The sequence below is a fragment of the Narcine bancroftii genome, chromosome 6, assembly GCF_036971445.1.
Source record: "Narcine bancroftii isolate sNarBan1 chromosome 6, sNarBan1.hap1, whole genome shotgun sequence".
Lineage (NCBI taxonomy): Eukaryota > Metazoa > Chordata > Chondrichthyes > Torpediniformes > Narcinidae > Narcine > Narcine bancroftii.
In genome coordinates this window covers 29,597,052-29,617,418 of record NC_091474.1, presented here as the reverse complement: position 1 = coordinate 29,617,418, position 20,367 = coordinate 29,597,052, and the positions used below count along the sequence as shown (strand labels likewise).

At 40.4% G+C, this 20,367-nt stretch overlaps 1 protein-coding gene and 1 long non-coding RNA gene across 9 annotated transcripts in view; one reads left to right on the top strand and one right to left on the bottom strand.

The window, feature by feature from the left end:
• ralgapb (Ral GTPase activating protein non-catalytic subunit beta) overlaps positions 1-20,367 on the bottom strand; it is a 111,123-nt gene that overhangs the window by 18,799 nt on the left and 71,957 nt on the right. For all 8 annotated transcript variants that reach the window (XM_069884525.1, XM_069884527.1, XM_069884528.1 and 5 more), the window contains 6 exons: positions 18,853-19,004; positions 13,869-14,056; positions 8,032-8,135; positions 6,764-6,916; positions 3,456-3,665; positions 2,017-2,175 (listed from right to left, as the gene is read on the bottom strand). In XM_069884525.1, the coding sequence (XP_069740626.1) occupies positions 2,017-2,175; positions 3,456-3,665; positions 6,764-6,916; positions 8,032-8,135; positions 13,869-14,056; positions 18,853-19,004 (966 nt within the window). The remainder of the gene's footprint in view (positions 1-2,016; positions 2,176-3,455; positions 3,666-6,763; positions 6,917-8,031; positions 8,136-13,868; positions 14,057-18,852; positions 19,005-20,367) is intronic.
• LOC138735903 (uncharacterized) lies at positions 7,201-8,217 on the top strand. Its single transcript, XR_011339992.1, has 2 exons — positions 7,201-7,510; positions 8,013-8,217. It is a non-coding gene; the product is annotated as an uncharacterized lncRNA (long non-coding RNA).

Genomic DNA, 20,367 nt, shown 5'->3' with positions numbered 1-20,367 from the left:
CACATATCAATTAAAAAAAAATCTATTCTGGAGTATTTATGGTATACATGAGAAAAGAAAGAAAATTTCTTTTCCTTCAGGTGTAAAATCTCCATAGATCGACTAAACCATAATCCAGCAAAAAAGAGCTGATTTATTTGGAAGCATCTGAATGGTGGAGGATCTGTCAATCGAAGGATCTAAACCACCGTTGAAATCTCCACCCATAATCAGCATGAATTCATTCAAATTAGGTCGAGAATAATATGAAAAAATTCAGGACAGTTGATATTAAGAGCATACCACCTTCTTATTTCCCAATAAACTAGTTACTATTAAAAAATTTCCAGCAACATCAGATATTTTATTAAAATGTACAAATGGAACCTTGGAGTCAATAAAAATCAAGACACCTCTAACTTTAGCTTGAGAAAGGGAGTGGAATTGTAAATCCTTCCAAAATTTAAAAAAATGATATTCGTCCTCTTTATGAATGTGCATTTCCTGCGCAAAGATAATATCAGCCTGAAATCTTTTAAATATATTTTTGTGCATTAATAGTGATTAAGGCCATTCAAATTCCAAGAAATAAAATAGTATGTATAGTCATATTAATATTAAGATTAATAAAATTAAAAATGAAAGCTGGTTGTGCCTTTACAAGCACCCCCCAGAGAGGGTGATAGAGCATAGCATGAATAGTAACAGAGAAACAAATGATAAGTTCCACAACCACTCAAAAGCTGCTCAGGGAAAAAAAAGCTAACATAAATTAACCCCACTCCCAACCCCCCCAAACCCAAAAAACTACCCAATAAGAGGGCCACAAGCTAAAGCTACACCTCCCTTCTCCAGCTGGGAGTGCTCTAAATAGGAATTACAAAGTTATGTTCGTTCCCACTCGTTATAGACAAAACAACTGAATTCTGTGTAACAAGCCATCAAACAGGAAGGTTCGCTGTCTAGAAATTACAATGCTGAGGAAATTATCGCCATTTTGCAAACCCAGTACAATATCAACCATTAATTAATTAATGAGAAAAGTAACCAAATATAAAATTAAACTATATATAAAAGAGGGAGAAAGCCCCTATTACTTTTTATTTCAACAAAGGAATATTCTATGAGATTCTAAAGGGTTCAGTGACCATTAATAGGATGCTTTGATGGTTTGTCAAATTGTTAAGGAATACAACTACCAATAAACCAATCACCTCATTTTCTAGCAAAAACAGTCTGCTGGAGGAACTCAAGATTCAATATCCCTTTATTGTCATGTAATAAAACAGGTGTAATATAGAAAGAGAAGCAAAAGAGAGTTTCCTCAGAGTCACCAAGTGTCTATGGATTCACCTCCAGTGCTCCCGCGGCCACACCAACTTCAGTCCAAACCATCAGCAATCTGAGTTCCAGATCCAAACCCCCAACACGATCAGGAAACTTTCAGCTTACTTGGTACCCTCTTGCATCCCATTTTCAATACCCGGTACCCCTTCAGCCAGTCTCCAGCAGTCTGCAGACTGGTGTGCATCTTTCAACTGCAGTCATCTTTTGAAACCCTTCATCAAGATAGGTTCTGACCCAAAGTATCGACAATTCTTCTCCCAGTAGAGTGTTTTTTCTCCAGATTCCAGCATCTGCAGTCTGAGTATCTCATTCCCCAGGATTGTTCAAGTCCTGCCCATACTCTCATTCCTCTACATTCACCACCCCCTCGCCACCTTCCAATTACACGAGCCTTTGTCTCACCACATATTACCAGTGAAACTTGGAAGCCTGAATGAGTGCAAACAAAAATTGGCTCTTAACTTATTCTGAAGCTACAGTGAAATCAACATGAATTCTTGATGGGGACACTGACTATCCCCTATAAAATAGTTGATCATACAAATATATAGCAAACTTAATAGAGACTCAATTTCAAGGACTTACTGTACAACAAACAATTAGGTTTTACTTTATGCCTGGTGTCAGAGCCGAAAGATTATTAAAATTCAGTGAGTTTGTTCACATTTCATGAACAATCATGGTTCTTACTTCTTGGCTGGTTTTCTGTCCTGGTTTCATATAAAATACAAAGACGGTTTCGAATGGTCTGCATGGTAGCAAGTCCAGGTAGCTGATATCATCAAAAAACCCAGCAAGAGTGGAGTCAAGTGCAATGAGGTGAGGAGGAAGGCGACTGTTCCCTGGCTCCTAGGAAAAGACACAGACAAGGTTGTAAAGAGTAAGTCTCCAATAGTGGACAGGGTTTGGGGTAGTCAGTGGGGACAATCAAAACAACGAACAAGATCAGCTCAAGTGTGTCGGCACGATATGCAGTGATTGAGTTTAGTTTGTGGCATTCTAGCTGGATATTTCGTAAGTAGCACAGCAAGATCTTCAGGACAATATCTACACAGATGGTTATGGAGTAGTAAGTAGTTAAGCAGATCACCAATGTGATAATGACTTCATTGACTCACACATAGTACTAAGGACACATGCACTGAAATTCATACTTGCTGCAGCTGAACAGATACTTGTAAAAACAAATGATAATAGTTAACTAATTGAATCTAAAAAGCCAATAAATACATAGATAATAAATATTCACAGCAATCCTAATGCAAAAAAAGTGACTTGTAATAGTAACTTTTTTACTGAGTAGTGTAAAAGGGGATGTTGAAGACTTGAGTGTTTCATATTGACTACTTCAGGGTTTTAAAATAATTTAAGGAATGTGGTTGGAGCGTGTGTGTGTGTGTGTGTGTGTGTGTGTGTGTGTGTGTGTGGGGGGGGGGGGGGAGGTGGGAGGCTTCAGGTTTTTGAATCATTGAGATCACTTCTAGGTCAGGACTGACCTCTATAAGTTTCACCTCAACTTGGGGGGGGGGGGGGGGCGGGTGGTGGAGAGAAGAGGTGGGGTAATATCTTGATCCACCTTCTCGAGTGAGGCTCCTTGCATTAAAGTAAACACAGTTAAGCCAACCAACCTACTTGTACTTCCCTATTTGTCTCCATCTGCACTGCCCACTGAACTAACCTATTCTATTTCACCTCTGCCTTAAAAACTGTCATTCTGGCTCCCACCTGTTTGCCTCACGAGTTGAAACCCTCCCAAGTAGCAGTAGCAAACTGGGCAAAATCTGTTTTGTAAATAATTTTCTTTAAAACATTACTTTGTTCATCACTGAGTAAAAATCAGGAGCCATGGACTAAAATTCAAGGATGGTTCTGAGAAAGGGGGTCAAACAAAAATGTGTGCAGATGCTGGGGTCGAGTCCAACGCCCAGCAGGTCATGCTACATCCACAGGAAAAGGGAACAACATATTGGCCTGGATCCTTCACCTTGGAAGACCTTTTTGTGTTTTGAATAAGAAATGGAATCTGATTTGCCACTCAAAGCAAGAAACCTCCGAAGGTGCATTGTAAAGGAGAAGAAAGAATTAACTAAAAGCTCCAAAATGATGTCAGGAATAACAACACACTGTACCTTCAGAGCTTCCAAAGAAAGGAATCCAAAGTGTGAGAGCAGAAGACGAGCAGTTTGGAATTCCTGGGCTGGTGGAGGGGGTATGCATTCTGTGTCTGAATCAGGAAATAGCGTTTTGGACAGTCTCTCCTCACTGACTTGTTCCAATGCGTTTTCATAGAGAATTTGACTGGCCATTAGCTTCTTCAGCTTCTCGTGTTGAACTCCCATCTGTAAAAGTTTAATTAGAGTTCAGTGTCAAGGGACCTTCCCACTCTATGGAAGCACTTACACCAAGTATCCTGTTGACTGTGAAGTGCTTTGGATGGTACAAGATCCTGCCAGATGCCACAAACAAATGCACAGCATCTTTTGTTGGTATTGTCATAGTATGAGTTCCATGACCACCAGTGGCTATCAAAAACTCGAAGGATACACAAATTAAAATGTTGAACTACACTTTAAGTCACTCACTGAACTAAATGCTTCCCTGCAATCCCATAATATTCTTTTGTGCCTATTATAAAGACATAGAATGATGGTTTAGGCCTGAGCCCTTCTGCAGGGTATCTTTCCCTCCTACGGATGCTGCGAGACCTGCTGAGTTCCCCCTCCAGCATTTCTGTGTTTTTACAGTGGGTGATTGGAATGACTAGACTGTTGTCGAGAACTGGTGCAGGCTGGGCCAACACAGCCTCCTCCTGTGCCATAATCATTCTGCATCATGAAACCAGCAACCAAGCTGTAAAGCCAAATTCCACAGTGGTCCACAACCGAGAATAATTACAGGCACAATGAGAGAAAATTACCCCACCTGCTCACCAGTTTGCTTTAGACAGGGATTTTGCCATTATTATCTTGTGTGGTCCAGACAACTTCGGTCTAACGATGATTGACCAATACCCTCTGAGAGTGCATAGCATACCAACGTGAATACTGAGGCTGGGCAATGAATGAGGCTTTGTTAAATCCCAAATCAGATTACGTTTTGTTTGTCTGGTGCATTGCATGAGCTTAAAGCTCACATATGGAATTGATTTATTAGAGATTAGATGAGCTTGTTTAGATGAATATATTTGTGGTGTGAATGACATTGACTGCTCTCCATTATTGTTACCACTTGCTGACACATGGTGGCAGCACTGTTCCACAAATCAAAGCCTCTGTTTAGCTGGTGTATTTGCGCACACATCTGCTTAGGAGTTAGGACACAAAAGAAAAAAAACCACAATGCTGGAGAAACTCAGCAGGTCAAACAGTGTTCTTTATATAGCAAAGATAAAAATACATAACCAACGTTTCGGGCTTGAGCCATTCATGTAGGCAGGTGTGTGAACTCGAGTGCCTCCCTACATGGTGCTCATACCCGAAACGTTGGTTATACATCTTTATCTTTGCTATATTAAGTGCACTGTTTATCCTGCAGAGTTTCTCCAGGATTGTGGTTTTTACTTCAGTCAGAGTCTGCAGACTTTTGTCTTTTACCTAGGAACTGACATTTCCTTTCAAAAAAAATCTCAGAACAAAAATTGACACATGGCTGTTCCTGGTGGGGAATATCAAGGATACGAGTTTGAGATGGTCCAAATATCCAGTCAGTTTGTAAAGGTCACCTTGGCTGTGGCCAGGAAATATAAAGCGGTCACCTGGAAGTCTGACTCACAGTTGAGCACTACATGAAGATGCAGAACTGGTTTCCCTGGAGAAAATATCATACAATCTGAGGGGGAGGTATGGCACCATGTTAAAGGGTGGCAACCATACTTGTAGTGCATTGGAAAGCAGGTATTATTACAACCCCCTCCCCCCCATTCCTTTCTTTAAAAGAGGAGCGGTGGATGGTAAGTTCACGCCAGTCCCAGAATGCCAGGATGGAAAAAATGGTTCTGAGTCCCAGCTTGTCTTTTTCTGGTTTTCTCAGTGTGCTTTAGGTTGCTTGGGTATCTTCTTGGCTTACATTATCTTTGGATCATTTCTGTGACCTGTTTGTAACCATTGTTATTCTGTTGTGCTTTATTTTCTTTTGTACCTAGTATGTGTTTATTGATTTATCATTTTGGGGTGTGGGGGGGGGAGGGGGAGGAGGGGAAAACAAAAGACTCTGTATAATATACTCTGTAAAAGGGGACAAATGTTTTCCTGTGTTGTTTGAAATGCTCGAGTCTACAAAATCAAAAAGAAAATATTCCAAAAAAAAAAATTCTCAAATTTCTTCAACAGGTAGATTCTTAAGTTATGGCAGGATTTAAAATAAAATGAACAGTTTCCCCAACAGGAACAATGCTCTGATGCAAATGCACACTGTTTAATGTTTGGAGGAATACACCGAGGAACTTTCTGAAAGTCAGTCCTTTTAAACTTGACAGCACTTCAGCTTTAAAGTTCTTAGCAAACAATCAACACAACGGCTTCTGGAATTTATATAGCCAAGTGTTGACTATAATTGAAACACGAAGTCTGCACATGCTGTGATTGTAGTAAAAACACAAGAATGCTGGAGGAACTCAATAGGTCTCCCAGTGTCTGTTGGAGGTGAAGATATTTTACCATGAAGAAGGACTTCCAACCACACACACATCACAACCAACTATCCACCTCAACCAACAAATTGGTTATATATCGTAACCTCCTCTGCAAGACCTGCTGAGTTCCTCCAGCTTTCTTGTGCAGACTACAACAGGCTTAGCTAGAAAATAACAGGATGCTAATGCACTGACTGAACATCCATTCAAAATTTTACAGAAGCCAGAAATATCAATCCCATGAGACATACTGGACTATGAATGCTTCCCAAATGTTCTGTTTTTATTCCAGATCCGTGAGGGGACTGCGGCTGAGGGACCAGTGCACGCGGAAGGCTGCTGGCGACTTGAGGCAAGGAACCTGTGGAAGTTGTGGGCTTTTGGGGTCTGCTGTCAGGAGACTCGCATCAGGGCTGGGGACTGCTGGAAGCTGGCTCAAACTGGTTGGAGGGGTACCAGGTATTGGAACTGGGATGCGAGGAAGTGCTGAGGGGTTCCTGACTGCGTTGGAGGTTCAGATCTGGAACTCGACTGGACTCTGTGTGGCTACAGGGGCTGCAGAAGTGCTGGAAGCGAATCTACAGACACTTGGTGACTCTGAGGGACTCTCTTTTGCTTCTTTCACTGACTGCCCGACTGACTGTCCGACGTGCTTAGGCAATTCCTGCCGACGATTAATCTGTTTGCCTTGCAACAGGCAAAAGGAAATTTCGTGACACTGTTTTATTACTATGACAATAAATTGAATCTTGAACCTTGAATTTTGATTATTTAATGTGTGTGCCCTGTCTCCATTCACACTCTTACCTGATCAGTAACAATATCGTGGAGATCTGGGATACTGAGATCAGCTTTAACAAATGGAATTTTGTCCACTTCCTCAGGGAAAGGCCGATGTTTAACATTGTACTTGATCCCCATGTTATCTTTTGGGGGAGGGTGAGGCTCAGGAACAAATGCCTGTGGATAATATTGCATGTTACATTTGAATCACCCTCCTCATGCATATTCGCCTCCACAAAACCCCCACCCACTCCTGAATCCTGCTCTCATGTCGCTCCACTTCCAAGCATCAGAATGTTATTTGGCGGTGCAGTTTTAAACGGTCAAAGCATGACATAACTTTCATGTGCCCTTTCGAGCAGAGTATTTGCTAATTACCAGGAGCAGGATGCCAGGATGATTGGTGCTCTTGCCAGGAAGGATGTGGTCAATTAGGGTTGAGGACTGCTACCTCAGCCAATTCGAACCACGAGGCTGAGCTTCGCATCGTCCACACCATCAGGAACTGATATTTAAAAATTTTCCACTTGCTTTGAAAACAAAGAATTCTTTGCACAAGGGTGTGTTTTTCCCTGAACTGCTTTGCACAAGGAAGCATTTTTCCAGGGAATGTTTAACAAACATTGGAAACAGAGAAAAAGCAACAAAGAACAGGAAACACGCAAGAACTACAGATGCTGGAATCTTGAGTAAACTAAAGCTGAGAGCTGGAGGAACTAAGCAGAACAAGGCAGTATCCATGGAAAGAAATAGCGTCGGGAGCTCGATTAGGTGAGCGGCTAAAGTGAGGATCTGCGGTCGGGGCATAGGAGCTTGCGTGGGCGGATGGCTGGGACATGCATCTGTGGTCAGGGTGTCAGCAGCCGGGACATCGGGGACAAAAAAATAGGGGTGGGGTTGACTTTGATATGGGATCAGCTATTACACAAATATATATATGTGCTTAGAAATTGTCTTTTGGGTTTTTCTAATTGGTCAATTTTTGGGATGCTAGGCAGTGGCACTGAGGCCCACCTCCAACTGACTTGGAGATGGTAGCTGAACGACTGTGGTCTTTCTGGTGAAGGTGCTCTCAGAGTGTTGCTGGGTGGGAAGTTCCAGGATTTCAACCCAATGACAGTGAAAACCCACCCATTCGACCACAGGTGGAGTTTTCCACCATTCTAATACCAGTGTTTCCTTCAATGGGTTTTCAATGTAATTTTGCTTTTATCATTGCAATGAAAATGATTAAATCACATTGCTGCTGGAATGTAATATTGTTACTTTGCAGTGGTGCACAGAATTCAAACCTTCTGGTTTGCTCGAGACCCTCTTGGCTGGTGGTGGAGTTGCATGGTCCACGCGTGTCTCCCAGACATTCCCCGAAGCAGCACTGTCACTGAGGGGCATGGATCTATCGGAAAAGCAGACAAAATGTTTTCAGAAACCAGATTTGCAGTTTAAATTTACAATGATTAAAAGCATTTTTTTTTAAATGGCCTTGCCCCTTATCAGAAGCATTGATAGAATAGATGAATAATTTTCCCAGGCCAAAAACATCACAAAGTAGAGGACATGTGTTTAAGGTGAGGAGTGGGGGAGGAGGGGAAAGTTTAAAGGAGACATATAGGGCATTTTCTTTTAAATAAATGAAGGAGGATGTCTGGAACAGAGTGTCAGGTGAAGCATATCCAGCAGGAGAGATGAAGAGGCTGCCACATAAAAATGATTCAGATAGAGGATATGGATCATGTGCAAGCAGCAATGTTCTCAGACGGTAAATTGGGCATCATGTTCGGCACAGATACGTAGGCCAAAGGTTCTGTTCCTGGGCTGTACTGTTCCAGGTTCTCTCCTCATTCACTGATAGCAGACAATAGTGCTCTCCTCCCAGATTCCCATTACTGGCTATCCAAGTTGTTGGCACTGGCCCAGTCATGTGGTGGGACTTGGAATATGTGTGTTGGGGATGGATTGACTGAATAGGGCATCTCATCCTTGAACAAGTGTTCAGGGATGATAAAACTGGACTCTACAAACCACAACCATTTTCAGTTTGCTCAAAACAACGGTGCATTTACAGCCAACCTAATTCAGCAGAGATAATGCACCCAAATTTGGTGGGTTAGAAAAAGAAATCACAAACAACTCACGCAAGGCTTCAGTATTTTAACATTGCTCTGACATTTTACAAGTGGATGGAACGAGGCTACAAAATGGGGAGTGATTGAGAAACTCAATCACTTTCAAATAAAGAGATTGTTTTGCGATAATGAGTGGAACATCACACCCTCCACTTAGGCCCGAAGGAGATTGTTAACTGGCATAAACAGTTACAAACACACAGAAGCAAAGTTAAAGTTAACAAAACCTGCTGTGATTTACAATGACTATTTCATTCGGTTTGCTCCAGTCAGCAGAAACCTGGGCATGTGGAATGAACTAAAAACACACCGAAATGATGGAGGAACTCAGCAGTCTTTCAGCATCCATAGGAGACAAAGATATATTGCCAACGTTTCAGGCCCGAGCCTGTCTTCAAGGAATAAGCAGGAAATCTCAGAATACAGACAATGTTGGCTGAAGGAGGAATCCAGACCAACAAAAAGCATAAGGGGAGAGGGGAGAATTTATTGTCTGTGCAAAAGGAGACAGGGAAAAGGGAGAGGCAGAGCTGGGGGAGGCAATGGGGGAAAATGTGGGAGGAGGGGGGAGGCTGGGGTGGAGGGTGATGTGCAGAGATCTTAATGAAAGCCAGAGAATTCAATATTAATGCCATCTGGTTGGAAGCCTTCAGTATGGGTGATGGAGGTGTATAGGGATGGAAGTATGCTTTGTAGCACATCTGTCAGACGAGGGAAGGGAAAAAGCACCAGTCAGAAAATGAGATGTTGCTCCTCCAATTTATGGTGGCCTCAGTCTGGCAGTGCACAAGACTATGGTCAGACATGTCAGCAAGGGAATGGGATAGGGGATGAAATGGGTGGCAAATCCATGCTATTGCGGCGGACAGAGCCGAGGTGCTCAACAAAGCGAACTCTCAGACTGTGGCCAGTCTCTCCAATGCAGAGGAGACCACAACAGGAGCACTGGATGCAGTAGTTGGCCCCAGCAGATTCACGTGTTGCTTCACTTGGAAGGACTATTTTGGGTTCCAAATGGTGGTGAGGGAGGAGGTGTGGGCACAAGAGGAGCTGGGGTAGTTACCAAAAGGACGATTGGTGGGGAGGAAGGCGGAGAGGAGAATATGCATCTAGCGGTGAGATCACATATTAGGGAGCAGAAATGCGGAGGAGGATGTGTTGGATGTGGAGGCTGGTAGGTGCTAGGTGAGGACAAGAGGAATCCTGTCCTTGTGCGTTGGGGTGGGGGGAGTGGGAAGGGAGCCATGGCAGATGTGGAGGTAATGGAGGACGTGCAGGTGAGTGTCAAATTGATGATAGTAGAGGGAAAGCCACATTGTTTGAAGGAGAAGGACATCTCTGATGATCTGGCAAGGAAGTCCTCGTCCTGGGTGCAGATGTGACGGAGAAGGAGGAATTGAGAGAATATATTCCTTACAGGAGACAGAGTGGGAAGAGGTGTAGTCAAGGTAGCTGTGGGAGTTACTGAATTTGTAGATGTCGACAGTTTGTCTCCCAAGATGGAGACAGAGAGAGATTGAGGAAAGGGAGAGTGTTGTTACAGATGCACCATGAATTTGAGGTCGCGGTAGAAGTTGGCATTGAACTCATCATGGGTGCTTGAGGTAGCACCAAAGTCGTCATTGATGAGGCAGAGGAAGAGTTGAGAGGCCTTGCCTGTGTAGGTTTGTGGCATGGATTGCTCCACATAACCAATGAGGCAGGCATAGCTGGGGCCCATGCGGGTACCCATGGCTACCCCTTTGACTTGGAGAAAGTGGGATGAGTCAAAGGAGAAATTATTAAGGGTGAGGACAAGATATGCCAGCTGGAAGAGAGTGGTAGTGGAGGGGGACTGGTTGGGTCTATTGTCCAGTAAGAAATGAAGGGTTTTGAGGCCTTCAGTATGGGGGATGGAGGTGTATAGGGATGGAAGTATGCTTTGTAGCACATCTGTCAGACGAGGGAAGGGAAAAAAGCACCAAATCAAGTAAATCAGAACCTATCTAATGGACCTACACGGGTTGCAGGCTGTTGGTGACGTGTTCTGGGTACCCATATTGGCTGCAGGAGACCGGCTCATGGGAACCAGGTATTTGAACTGGGATTCAAGAGGGTTCAGAGGGCAAGAAGGGCTCCCAAAAGGGCTTGGCACTGAAGGCTGCCTGATCGTGTCAGAGGTTTGTATCTGGAGCTCGGGTTGTTGATGAATCAAACCGGAGTCTGTGTGGCTGTGGGAGCACTGGAGGCGAATCTATGGACACTCAACATCTCTGAAGGGACTCTCCTTTGCTTCTCTTTCTCGTCGAGCGACGCTAATGGTGACTCTTTGCCTGCATTTTAGCAGATGAAAGGAAATTTTGTGTAATATTACATTTTCTGCTTTTATTACACGACAATGAGTTAGAATAATAAAACAGGACTCGAGTCAATGAAGGCAGGTATTTAGCAACCAAAACATTCGTCAGGATCAGAAATGCAAGGTGATGCATTCTGGGAAACTAAATCGAAGTATGACACATTTGCCTCAATCTGATAAACATCTCTCTGTTCACCCCTCAGCCTCTGACACTCCAGAGGTAACAATCCAATTTTGACCAATCTTTTCTTACAACTCCCTTTTAATCCTAGCAATATTCTTGCAAATGCCCCCGCATCCTTTTCAAAGCCTTCCTGTAATAAAGTGACCTGCACATAATATTCCAAATGTGGCCTAAGCAATGTTTTATACAGCTGCAACAGGACTTCCTCACTCTCATGCTCATTGACCCAATTAATGAGAGCAGATATGCTGCATGTACATTTGTACACATCATTGTCTGTTCATGCATATTGTTTACAGACCTTCGTGATGATGGATGGAATGTAGAGCACTACAATGAAGAACTGCTTGGGACCAGGAGATTGGGAACTCTCTGGAGAGGGTGCAGAAGAGGTTCACCAGGATGTTGCTTGCATTGCAGTGTGTTAGTTAAAAGGTATTGGAATACAATACTACAGGGCATGAATTTAAGGTGAGAGGGGAAAGATTTGGAAGGGGCGCTTTATTTACACAGAGGGTCATAGGATATGGAATGAACTAGCAGAGGAAGTGGTAAAGGAGGGAACAAATGTCACATTTAAAATAGATTTAGACAGATACATGGATAGAGAAGATTTAGAGGGACTTTGCAAACAAATGGAATCAACTTGATTGTCATGGTACGATGGTCTGAAGGGCCTGCTTCTATGCCACAGAATTCTATAGTCTAAACACCGGTGTTTTTTTTTACTCTGGAGTTTCCAAGTGTGAGGGGTGGCTGGGTGATTACTAGTTTACTGTCAGATACATTGTATATTATGCACCAAAATGCTTACTTTTTGGGCTGATGAGATTTTTCATCAGATTTACAGAATAAAGGCATGTAGAATGAACACTGCAAATATTTACCATGGAAATTTTTTTTTAATTATCAGGAAGAAAAAGGACAATTCTAAAAGGGAGACTGTTGCAGTGAGATTTGGTGGCATAAATGGTTGAAAAAGAAGAGCGGGTTGAGAAGCCAATTTAAAAAGCATTGGCATGCTTGGTTTTTAATAAGGTCAGGAACACAGTCTTAAGGAAATCACGAGCAAGGTTTCTAAAACAGTTTGAACCATAGCTGGAATATTGGGCATGTTGCAGAAGGGATTTTATGTGAGAGGATGGAGAAGCTGGGGCTAGTCTCCTTGTAGCAGTTAAGAGGGTAACTGGCAGACGCTTTGAATACCATGAAGAGAATGGAATACCTTGGGTTTTTCACTTGTTGGAAGGTGGTTAAAAGAAAAGCAATCATACGATCCGCAGGAAGAGATAAATAAGTCAAATCTATCATAGGTAATTCAAAAATTGCAGTAATGGGATGTGGTTGTAAATCAATATTCAAAACAGTAGATATAATGGAAAAAATTTCCTTCCAATAATTCTGTAAAGAGGGACAGGACCAAAACATATGTGTAAGGGAAGCTATTTCCAATTGACATTTATCACATATAGGATCGATATGAGAATAAAAGCGATGGAGTTTATCTTTAGACATATGAGCTCTATGAACAACTTTAAACTGTATTAGTGAATGTTTTGCACATAGAGAAGAAGAATTTACCAGTCGCAGAATTTTATTCCAATTTTCATTAGAAATATGAAGGTTGAGTTCTCTTTCCCAATCATTTTTAAACTTTTCAAAAGTCCCAGAATTTATTTTTGTAATTATATTATATAATTTAGATATCACACCTTTTGGAGGGAATTTTGAATATAGTATATCCTCTAAAACTATTAAATTGGAAAGAGGTAAATCCTCCCACTGTTTTCCAATGGTTTACCCAAACTATACTATGTTTAAATTTAGAGAAAATTAGAAACTCTGTCTATGAATCCCCTTCTAAGTTTGAGTTAACCTGGCGACCATTTATTCAATATTTTCATTTGTGGTGAGTTGATCTGGCTCTGTTTTCTTTCTACGATTATGTATGATAATTGGGCTGTAAGATGAGATCGGAGTGATCGGCGTGGTTTAGCTATATCTGTAGGTTTTTTTTAAAGTTTTTTTTAATTCAGATTTGTTTTTTCTTCTTTTTTGGGGTTTTTTTTTCTCTTTTTTCATATATTGTTATTAATTATATCTTTTTTTAGAGATAGTTCACACCCTAAACTGATCAAAAAAAATTTTTTTATGATATATTTTTATTCTGTAATATTATTGTTTAATATCTCTGTATTAATTCATTACTTACTATGTATTTTTTTATATCTCTTTGAACTGTATGTGTTTATAAATTATAATAATAATAAAAAGATTGAAAAAGAAAGGAAGGTGGTTAAAGTCACCCATTTTTCTGCCACAAAGCTGGAATGTGAAGAATTGTATGACAGAGCATGGTACAACGAGCCTTTCATCTTTCTTGAACAACTTTGATGCAATTTGTCTTCCTCTTCCATGCCAGAACCCAAAATAAACACAAAAATCACTTCATGCTTAACCTGAAAGAGATTTCGAACTCACTCTGGTCGTTGCCCAGGGGCTGTTCCAGCATTGCTAAGATGATGCTGTTATCCAGCACAAAGTACCGGAAGTGGTTCTTGCTGGTTGAGGTCAGCCTGGAGTATTTGATGAGAGTCTCTTCATTCAGAAGACTGCATGGTGAGGCAGGTCCACTGGGAGAGGGAAATGCTCCAAGCAACTGCATTATACTGGGAAAAAAGAATAAATAGGTGCAACAGCCATTAAACATATTTTTTTTTAAAAAAACAAGAATAAAGTGCTTTTCATATGGTTATGTAATTCTACATCAAGCAGAGAGAGCAAACAAAATTCAAGTTTCTCACATCTGCCTGTCCTCACCAGAAATAACAATGACATCACAACCAAGATTTTGTACACAACCATTCATGTGTTCGGAACTTCACAAACTAATGAACGAATGAATTCTGAGGTCAATGATTGGTGTTACGGTTAGTGTCGTGGTAAGCACGATGCTGTTATAGTACCAGCGACCTGGGTTTGAATCCAGCGCTGTCTGTAAGGAGTTCTCCTCCTTATGCGTGGGTTTTCCCCGGGTGCTCCAGGTTCCTCCCACCCTTCAAGGCATACAGGAGTTGTTGGTATATTTGAGCAGTGTGGACCAGAAGGGCATATTACCATGCTGTCTGCCTAAATTTAAAACAAAAATGAATTCAGAGAAACTGCTATCAACTGGGATTTTTTTTTCCAAAAATTCTTTTAGGACGTGGATGTCACTGGAAAGTCAATGTCACAGGAAAAAGGAATCTCAGGGTTGTATGCGATGACATGTACGTACTCTGACAATAAATCATAAATCTGAAATATATCACTCATCAGTGAAACCCAAAAGACTGCAGACACCATGGTTGAAGTAAAAACACAATGCCGGAGACATTCAGGAGGTCAAACAGTGTACTTTTTGTAGTAAAGATAAATATACATAACCAACGCTTTGGGCTTGAGTCCTTGTTGAAGGGCCATACCTTAATGAAAGGCTCAAGCCTGAAATGTTGGTTATTCTTCTTTAGCATTGCTTTATAAAGTACATTGTTCAACCTGCTGACTTTCTCCAGCTTTATGCTTTTACATCTATCCCTCATCCACAGTTGGAACATGTGGATGCGTACAGGCTAGGCTGTTTTAATTTTTAGGATGTGAAAAGACAAAAATGAGAACAGATGGATTAAATTAGACATAGGAGCAATAAAGGATGTAACTGCTGCTTGTAAATAAAACCAAGTGTGGCTGTGTGTCTGACAACAGGAAAGGTGTTATTCCTTCCTCCTGTATCAGGCAGGTGGCACATTTGCCAGGAATAGCACACCATCTCATTACAGAGGCAGATGTCTAGATGTCTACAGCTTCCATAACATCCCATCGACAAACAATTGACACAAGAGACCTAGTGATTAATACATGAGACATGGGGACATCGTGGAGCAACAATCTGCTGAAGGATCTTGGCAGGTTGAGCAGCATCTTCCTCCACCTCACCCCTTTGCTTTCTCTCACCTCTCTCTCCATTTGTCTGACAACTGCCAATAAAGTGTCTCTGTCCATCACCCTTCACCTGTCCTGTAACAGCAGCATCGTATAATTCAAAAGCAAGAGGAGTGGCTATATTAATTAGCAAAAATGTGCCATTTAAAATAGAAGAGGAAATAATAGATCCAGCAGGGAGATATGTTATGATAAAATGTCAGATATATTCGGAGCTTTGGAATCTACTTAATATATATTCACCTAACGAAGAAGATCAAAAGTTTATGCAAGATATCTTTTTGAAGGTAGCTAATACGCAAGGGAACATACTAATAGGAGGGGATTTCAATCTGAATTTGGATCCAAATATGGATAAAACGGGGAAAAAAATTAACAGGAAGAACAAAGTAACCAAATTTATAATTAAATCAATGCAAGAAATGAAACTTGTGGACATATGGAGGAAACAAAACCCAAAAGAAAAGGAATACTCATACTACTCGACTAGACATAAAACATACTCAAGAATAGACCTATTTTTGTTATCAGCTAGTATGCAGGATAGAGTAAGAAAAACAGAATATAAAGCGAGAATGCTATCGGACCATTCACCCTTAATACTGACAGTAAAGCTAGAGGACATCCCTCCAAGAATGTATAGATGGAGATTAAACCCCATGCTACTTAAAAGACAGGATTTTAGAGAATTTATTGAAAAACAATTAAAAATGTACTTTGAAGTAAATACGGAATCAGTGGAAGATAAGTTTATACTATGGGACGCAATGAAAGCATTCATTAGAGGACAAATAATAAGTTATGCAACCAAGATGAAGAAGGACTATAATCAGGAAACAGAGCAGTTGGAAAGGGAAATAGTAAACATAGAAAAAAAATTAGCAATAAAGGAAGATGCAACCAAAAGAAGAGAATTGGCGGATAAAAAAATAAAATATGAAACATTACAAACATATAAGGTGGAAAAGAATATAATGAAGACAAAACAGAAATATTATGAACTAGGTGAAAAAACACACAAAATCTTAGCATGGCAGCTTAAGACAGAGCAAACTAAGAAAATGGTATTGGCAACAAGGAAAAAAGACAAACAAATTACATATAATCCAAAAGAAATTAAGGAAAACTTCAGAGAATTCTATGAACAATTATACCGAACTGAAAACGAAGGGAAAGAAGGGAAAATAGATGAATTTTTGACTAAAATTGAACTACCAAAACTACAAATAGAGGAACAAAATAAATTAACAGAACCATTTGGAACAGTAGAAATACAAGAGATAATAAAAAAATTACCAAATAATAAGACACCAGGAGAGGATGGACTCCCAATAGAATTCTACAAAACATTTAAAGATCTATTAATACCGCCCCTCCTGGATGTAATCAACCAGACTGATGAGACACAAAACTTACCAGATTCATGTAAAACAGCAATAATTACAGTGATACTAAAACAAGGGAAAGATCCACTCTCACCAGCGTCATATAGACCAATATCTCTGCTAAACACTGATTATAAGATAATAGCTAAACTATTAGCAAACAGATTAGCAGAACAGGTACCGAAAATGGTAAATTTAGACCAAACTGGATTTATCAAAAAAAGACGCACAACAGACAATATTTGTAAATTTATTAACTTAATTCATGCAGTAGAAGGAAATAAAGCACCTGCAGTAGCAGCTGCTTTAGACGCAGAGAAGGCCTTCGACAGAGTAGAATGGAATTACTTGTTCAAAGTATTGCAAAAATTCAGTTTACCGGAGAAGTATATTAATTGGATTAAAGCATTATATAAGGGACCGTTAGCGAAAGTGACAGTAAATGGACATGTATCAAAGCAATTTAACTTAAGCAGGTCAACGCGGCAGGGATGCCCACTATCACCATTATTGTTTGCGCTAGCTATAGAACCACTAGCAAAATCGATAAGAATAGATAATAATATAAAAGGAATAAAAATAAAAGACAGGGAATATAAAATCAGTCTATTTGCGGATGATGTGATAGTGTACTTAACAGAACCAGAACTATCAATAAAAGAACTATATAAGAAATTGAAGGAATATGGAGAAGTGTCGGGATACAAGATAAACGTAAATAAAAGTGAAGCAATGCCTATGAATAACGCGGATTTCTCAAAATTTAAGAAGGAATCCCCATTCAGATGGCAAATGCAGGCAATAAGATACCTAGGTGTACAAATAAACAAAAATCTAGGCCAATTATATAAACTCAATTACAATCCAATAATGAAAAAATTACAGGACGATTTAGAGCATTGGAAAGAGCTACCACTAACACTGATAGGAAGGATAAACTGTATTAAAATGAACATTTTTCCAAGGATACTATACTTATTTCAGGCATTGCCAATACAACTGACAGAAAAATTCTTCAAAGAGTTAAAGAAAATAATAAGGAAATTTTTATGGAGAGGGGGGAAACCGAGGATAGCACTAGATAAATTAACAGAATGGTATAAACAAGGAGGCTTACAATTGCCAAACTTCAAAAATTATTATAGAGCCGCACAATTAAGGTACCTATCAGATTTTTATCAAACAAGGGAAAAACCAGACTGGACGAGATTAGAATTAGATAAAATAGGGGAAAAGATACCTGAACACATATTATATAAATGGGACGAAAAATTGGTACAACATAGAACTTCTCCAGTATTACACCATCTCCTCAATATATGGAAGAAGATTCATGTAGAAAGAAATAAAACAAATTATCAATTACCAAAGCTAATATTGACGCAAAATAAGCTACTCCCTTTTACAATAGACAACCTTTCCTTTAGAAAATGGGAAAAAAAAGGGATTAAAAGAATAGAAAATTGTTTTTCAGGAAGTAGATTCTTATCCTTTGAACAAATGAGAGATAAGTACAATATAACTGGAGATACAGCGCTGGCATATTACCAACTGAGATCCTACTTGAAAGATAAATTAGGAAGCAATTTGAGTTTACCAGAGGGAAGTAACCTTGAATATGTTATTACAGATACAATGTTAATCAAAAGATTTATAACCCTTCACCTGTCCCTGGTTCACCAAGCCCCATGATCCAACCCCTGCACATTATACAAGCTATCTCCTCTGCAAGGTCAGTCTCTGGCCTCGAAGCTTCCAGCATTCCACCTGATGCTGCTGGACCCAATCAATTTCACCAGAGATGGTTTGTCTGTCTGGGCTATTGGCTCAGTACAAGAATCACTGTACTACTGAATACTGGAACAATGAGAAGTTTCACCAATTGGGTGCAACATTGAAGAAGTAACTGTTTTTGACTGAGTGATGCAGAAGGAGGCCATAATTGGTCCAACAGCAGGCTTTGTTGATTGTCCTAAAAAGCTGGGTACAAAACCAAGGAAGCTTCCGGTAGCTCTTTGCCTCGAAAGCTGGTTGAGGTATGTTGGAATTTGTGGGAATATTCAAGCAAATCTGTTTTAGCTGTTGGTTATGCCTCTTACCAAGTGAGTGTAGCCTCAGCAGCATCCTTCACTCGCATTGAAGCAGGGTTCAGCTCCTTATCTCCCTTGTATCGTACCTCCTGATCATTGGTTTTGGACTTGCTTCCTGAAATACCTAACTCCACAATCTCCAGCACTTCAATCAAGCAGTCCTGAGAAAGCAGAAAGGAGGTTAGACCAACATGGTCAGGACAAGGCAGAGCATTGCAACAATACTCTCTGCGGTTGCCCTTTAACATACACAACACACTATTTCTGTATTCATTTCAGAACTCATGTATTAGGAGCTGGTGCAGGATCCTTGAATGCCAAAGATTGCTCTACCATTTAATAGGACAGTGGATCTGATTGCAATCATACCTCCCCATTCCCATCTAGAGAGCAACTTCTCAGCCCTGTGATAATCTAAGATCTCATCACTTCCACTTCACACATTCCCAGATTGTTTCATCACCCTCAGAAAAAAAAATTATCCTGATCTTTCTTAAATGGACAACCTCTTATTTTTGAACAGTCACTCCCATTTCTGGAGTCTCCAGATTTGCAGGCTTTAGTGGTGTCAGAGGATGAAGACTGATTTGACACTTCCAATTTAATTTAGGAGGTTTTAAGGTACAGGGGGTGATCTTATTAAAACATATATCCCACCAAGGTATGACACGTTAGACATTGAGAGGTTTCCTTCGGAAGTCAAATCTCGAATAAGGGTCACTGTTTTGAGGTGTGCACAGGAACTACTGAAGAGGACATAGATAAATGTTTGAAAACTCAAGGAATTGAGGGCGATGGGGAAATGGTGAGGAAATGAAATGAGGCTTTCTTTAGCTGTGATCATATTGAATGGTGGGATGAGTCTGAGGGCTAACTGGCCTGTTCTTGTACCCATTTTCTTGTCTCCTCAAATTTGAAGATATTAATGATCCAGCAAGATCAACAGCACAAAAATGTGACAAATCATTCAGATCTCCAGAAAAATGGGCCTTTCCAGCATGGTTCCCATGTTACATACCAAACAGCAGCCATAGAAATTAGCCTAGGCAGTGCCATATTTAAAATAATATTTTAAATTTTTAATTAACAAGAATACAACATCTTAACTAATTTATCTAAACCTATCTAAACTTATCCCCCAACTATGTGTGAATATACTTATGGGTGTGTGTGGAATACTCCAAGCCACTACAGCTCAAGGCCTAATACTTGAAAGGCAGTTCAGAGTTCAGTCTCAGAAAACCAAATTTTTTAAATCGATGTGACAGGTAGGGTTTAGATGGATGCGAAGCAAGGTGAGAGAGACTGGGGTGCCAGATTATTAATAAACTCACAAAATCCTTGTTGAGGTGCTTCAAGACCATTGTCCTTTACTGACGGGTGGCAACAAAAACTCCCCTCTTCTTTGGCGTAGGGGACACGAAGCAAATAATGTTCACAAAGTCTTCCACGAACCCTTTCGTGGGTCAGCTGTTCCAAGTAACCCTCTCAATGGTCACAATTCAAACGCATTATTTTCCTGCC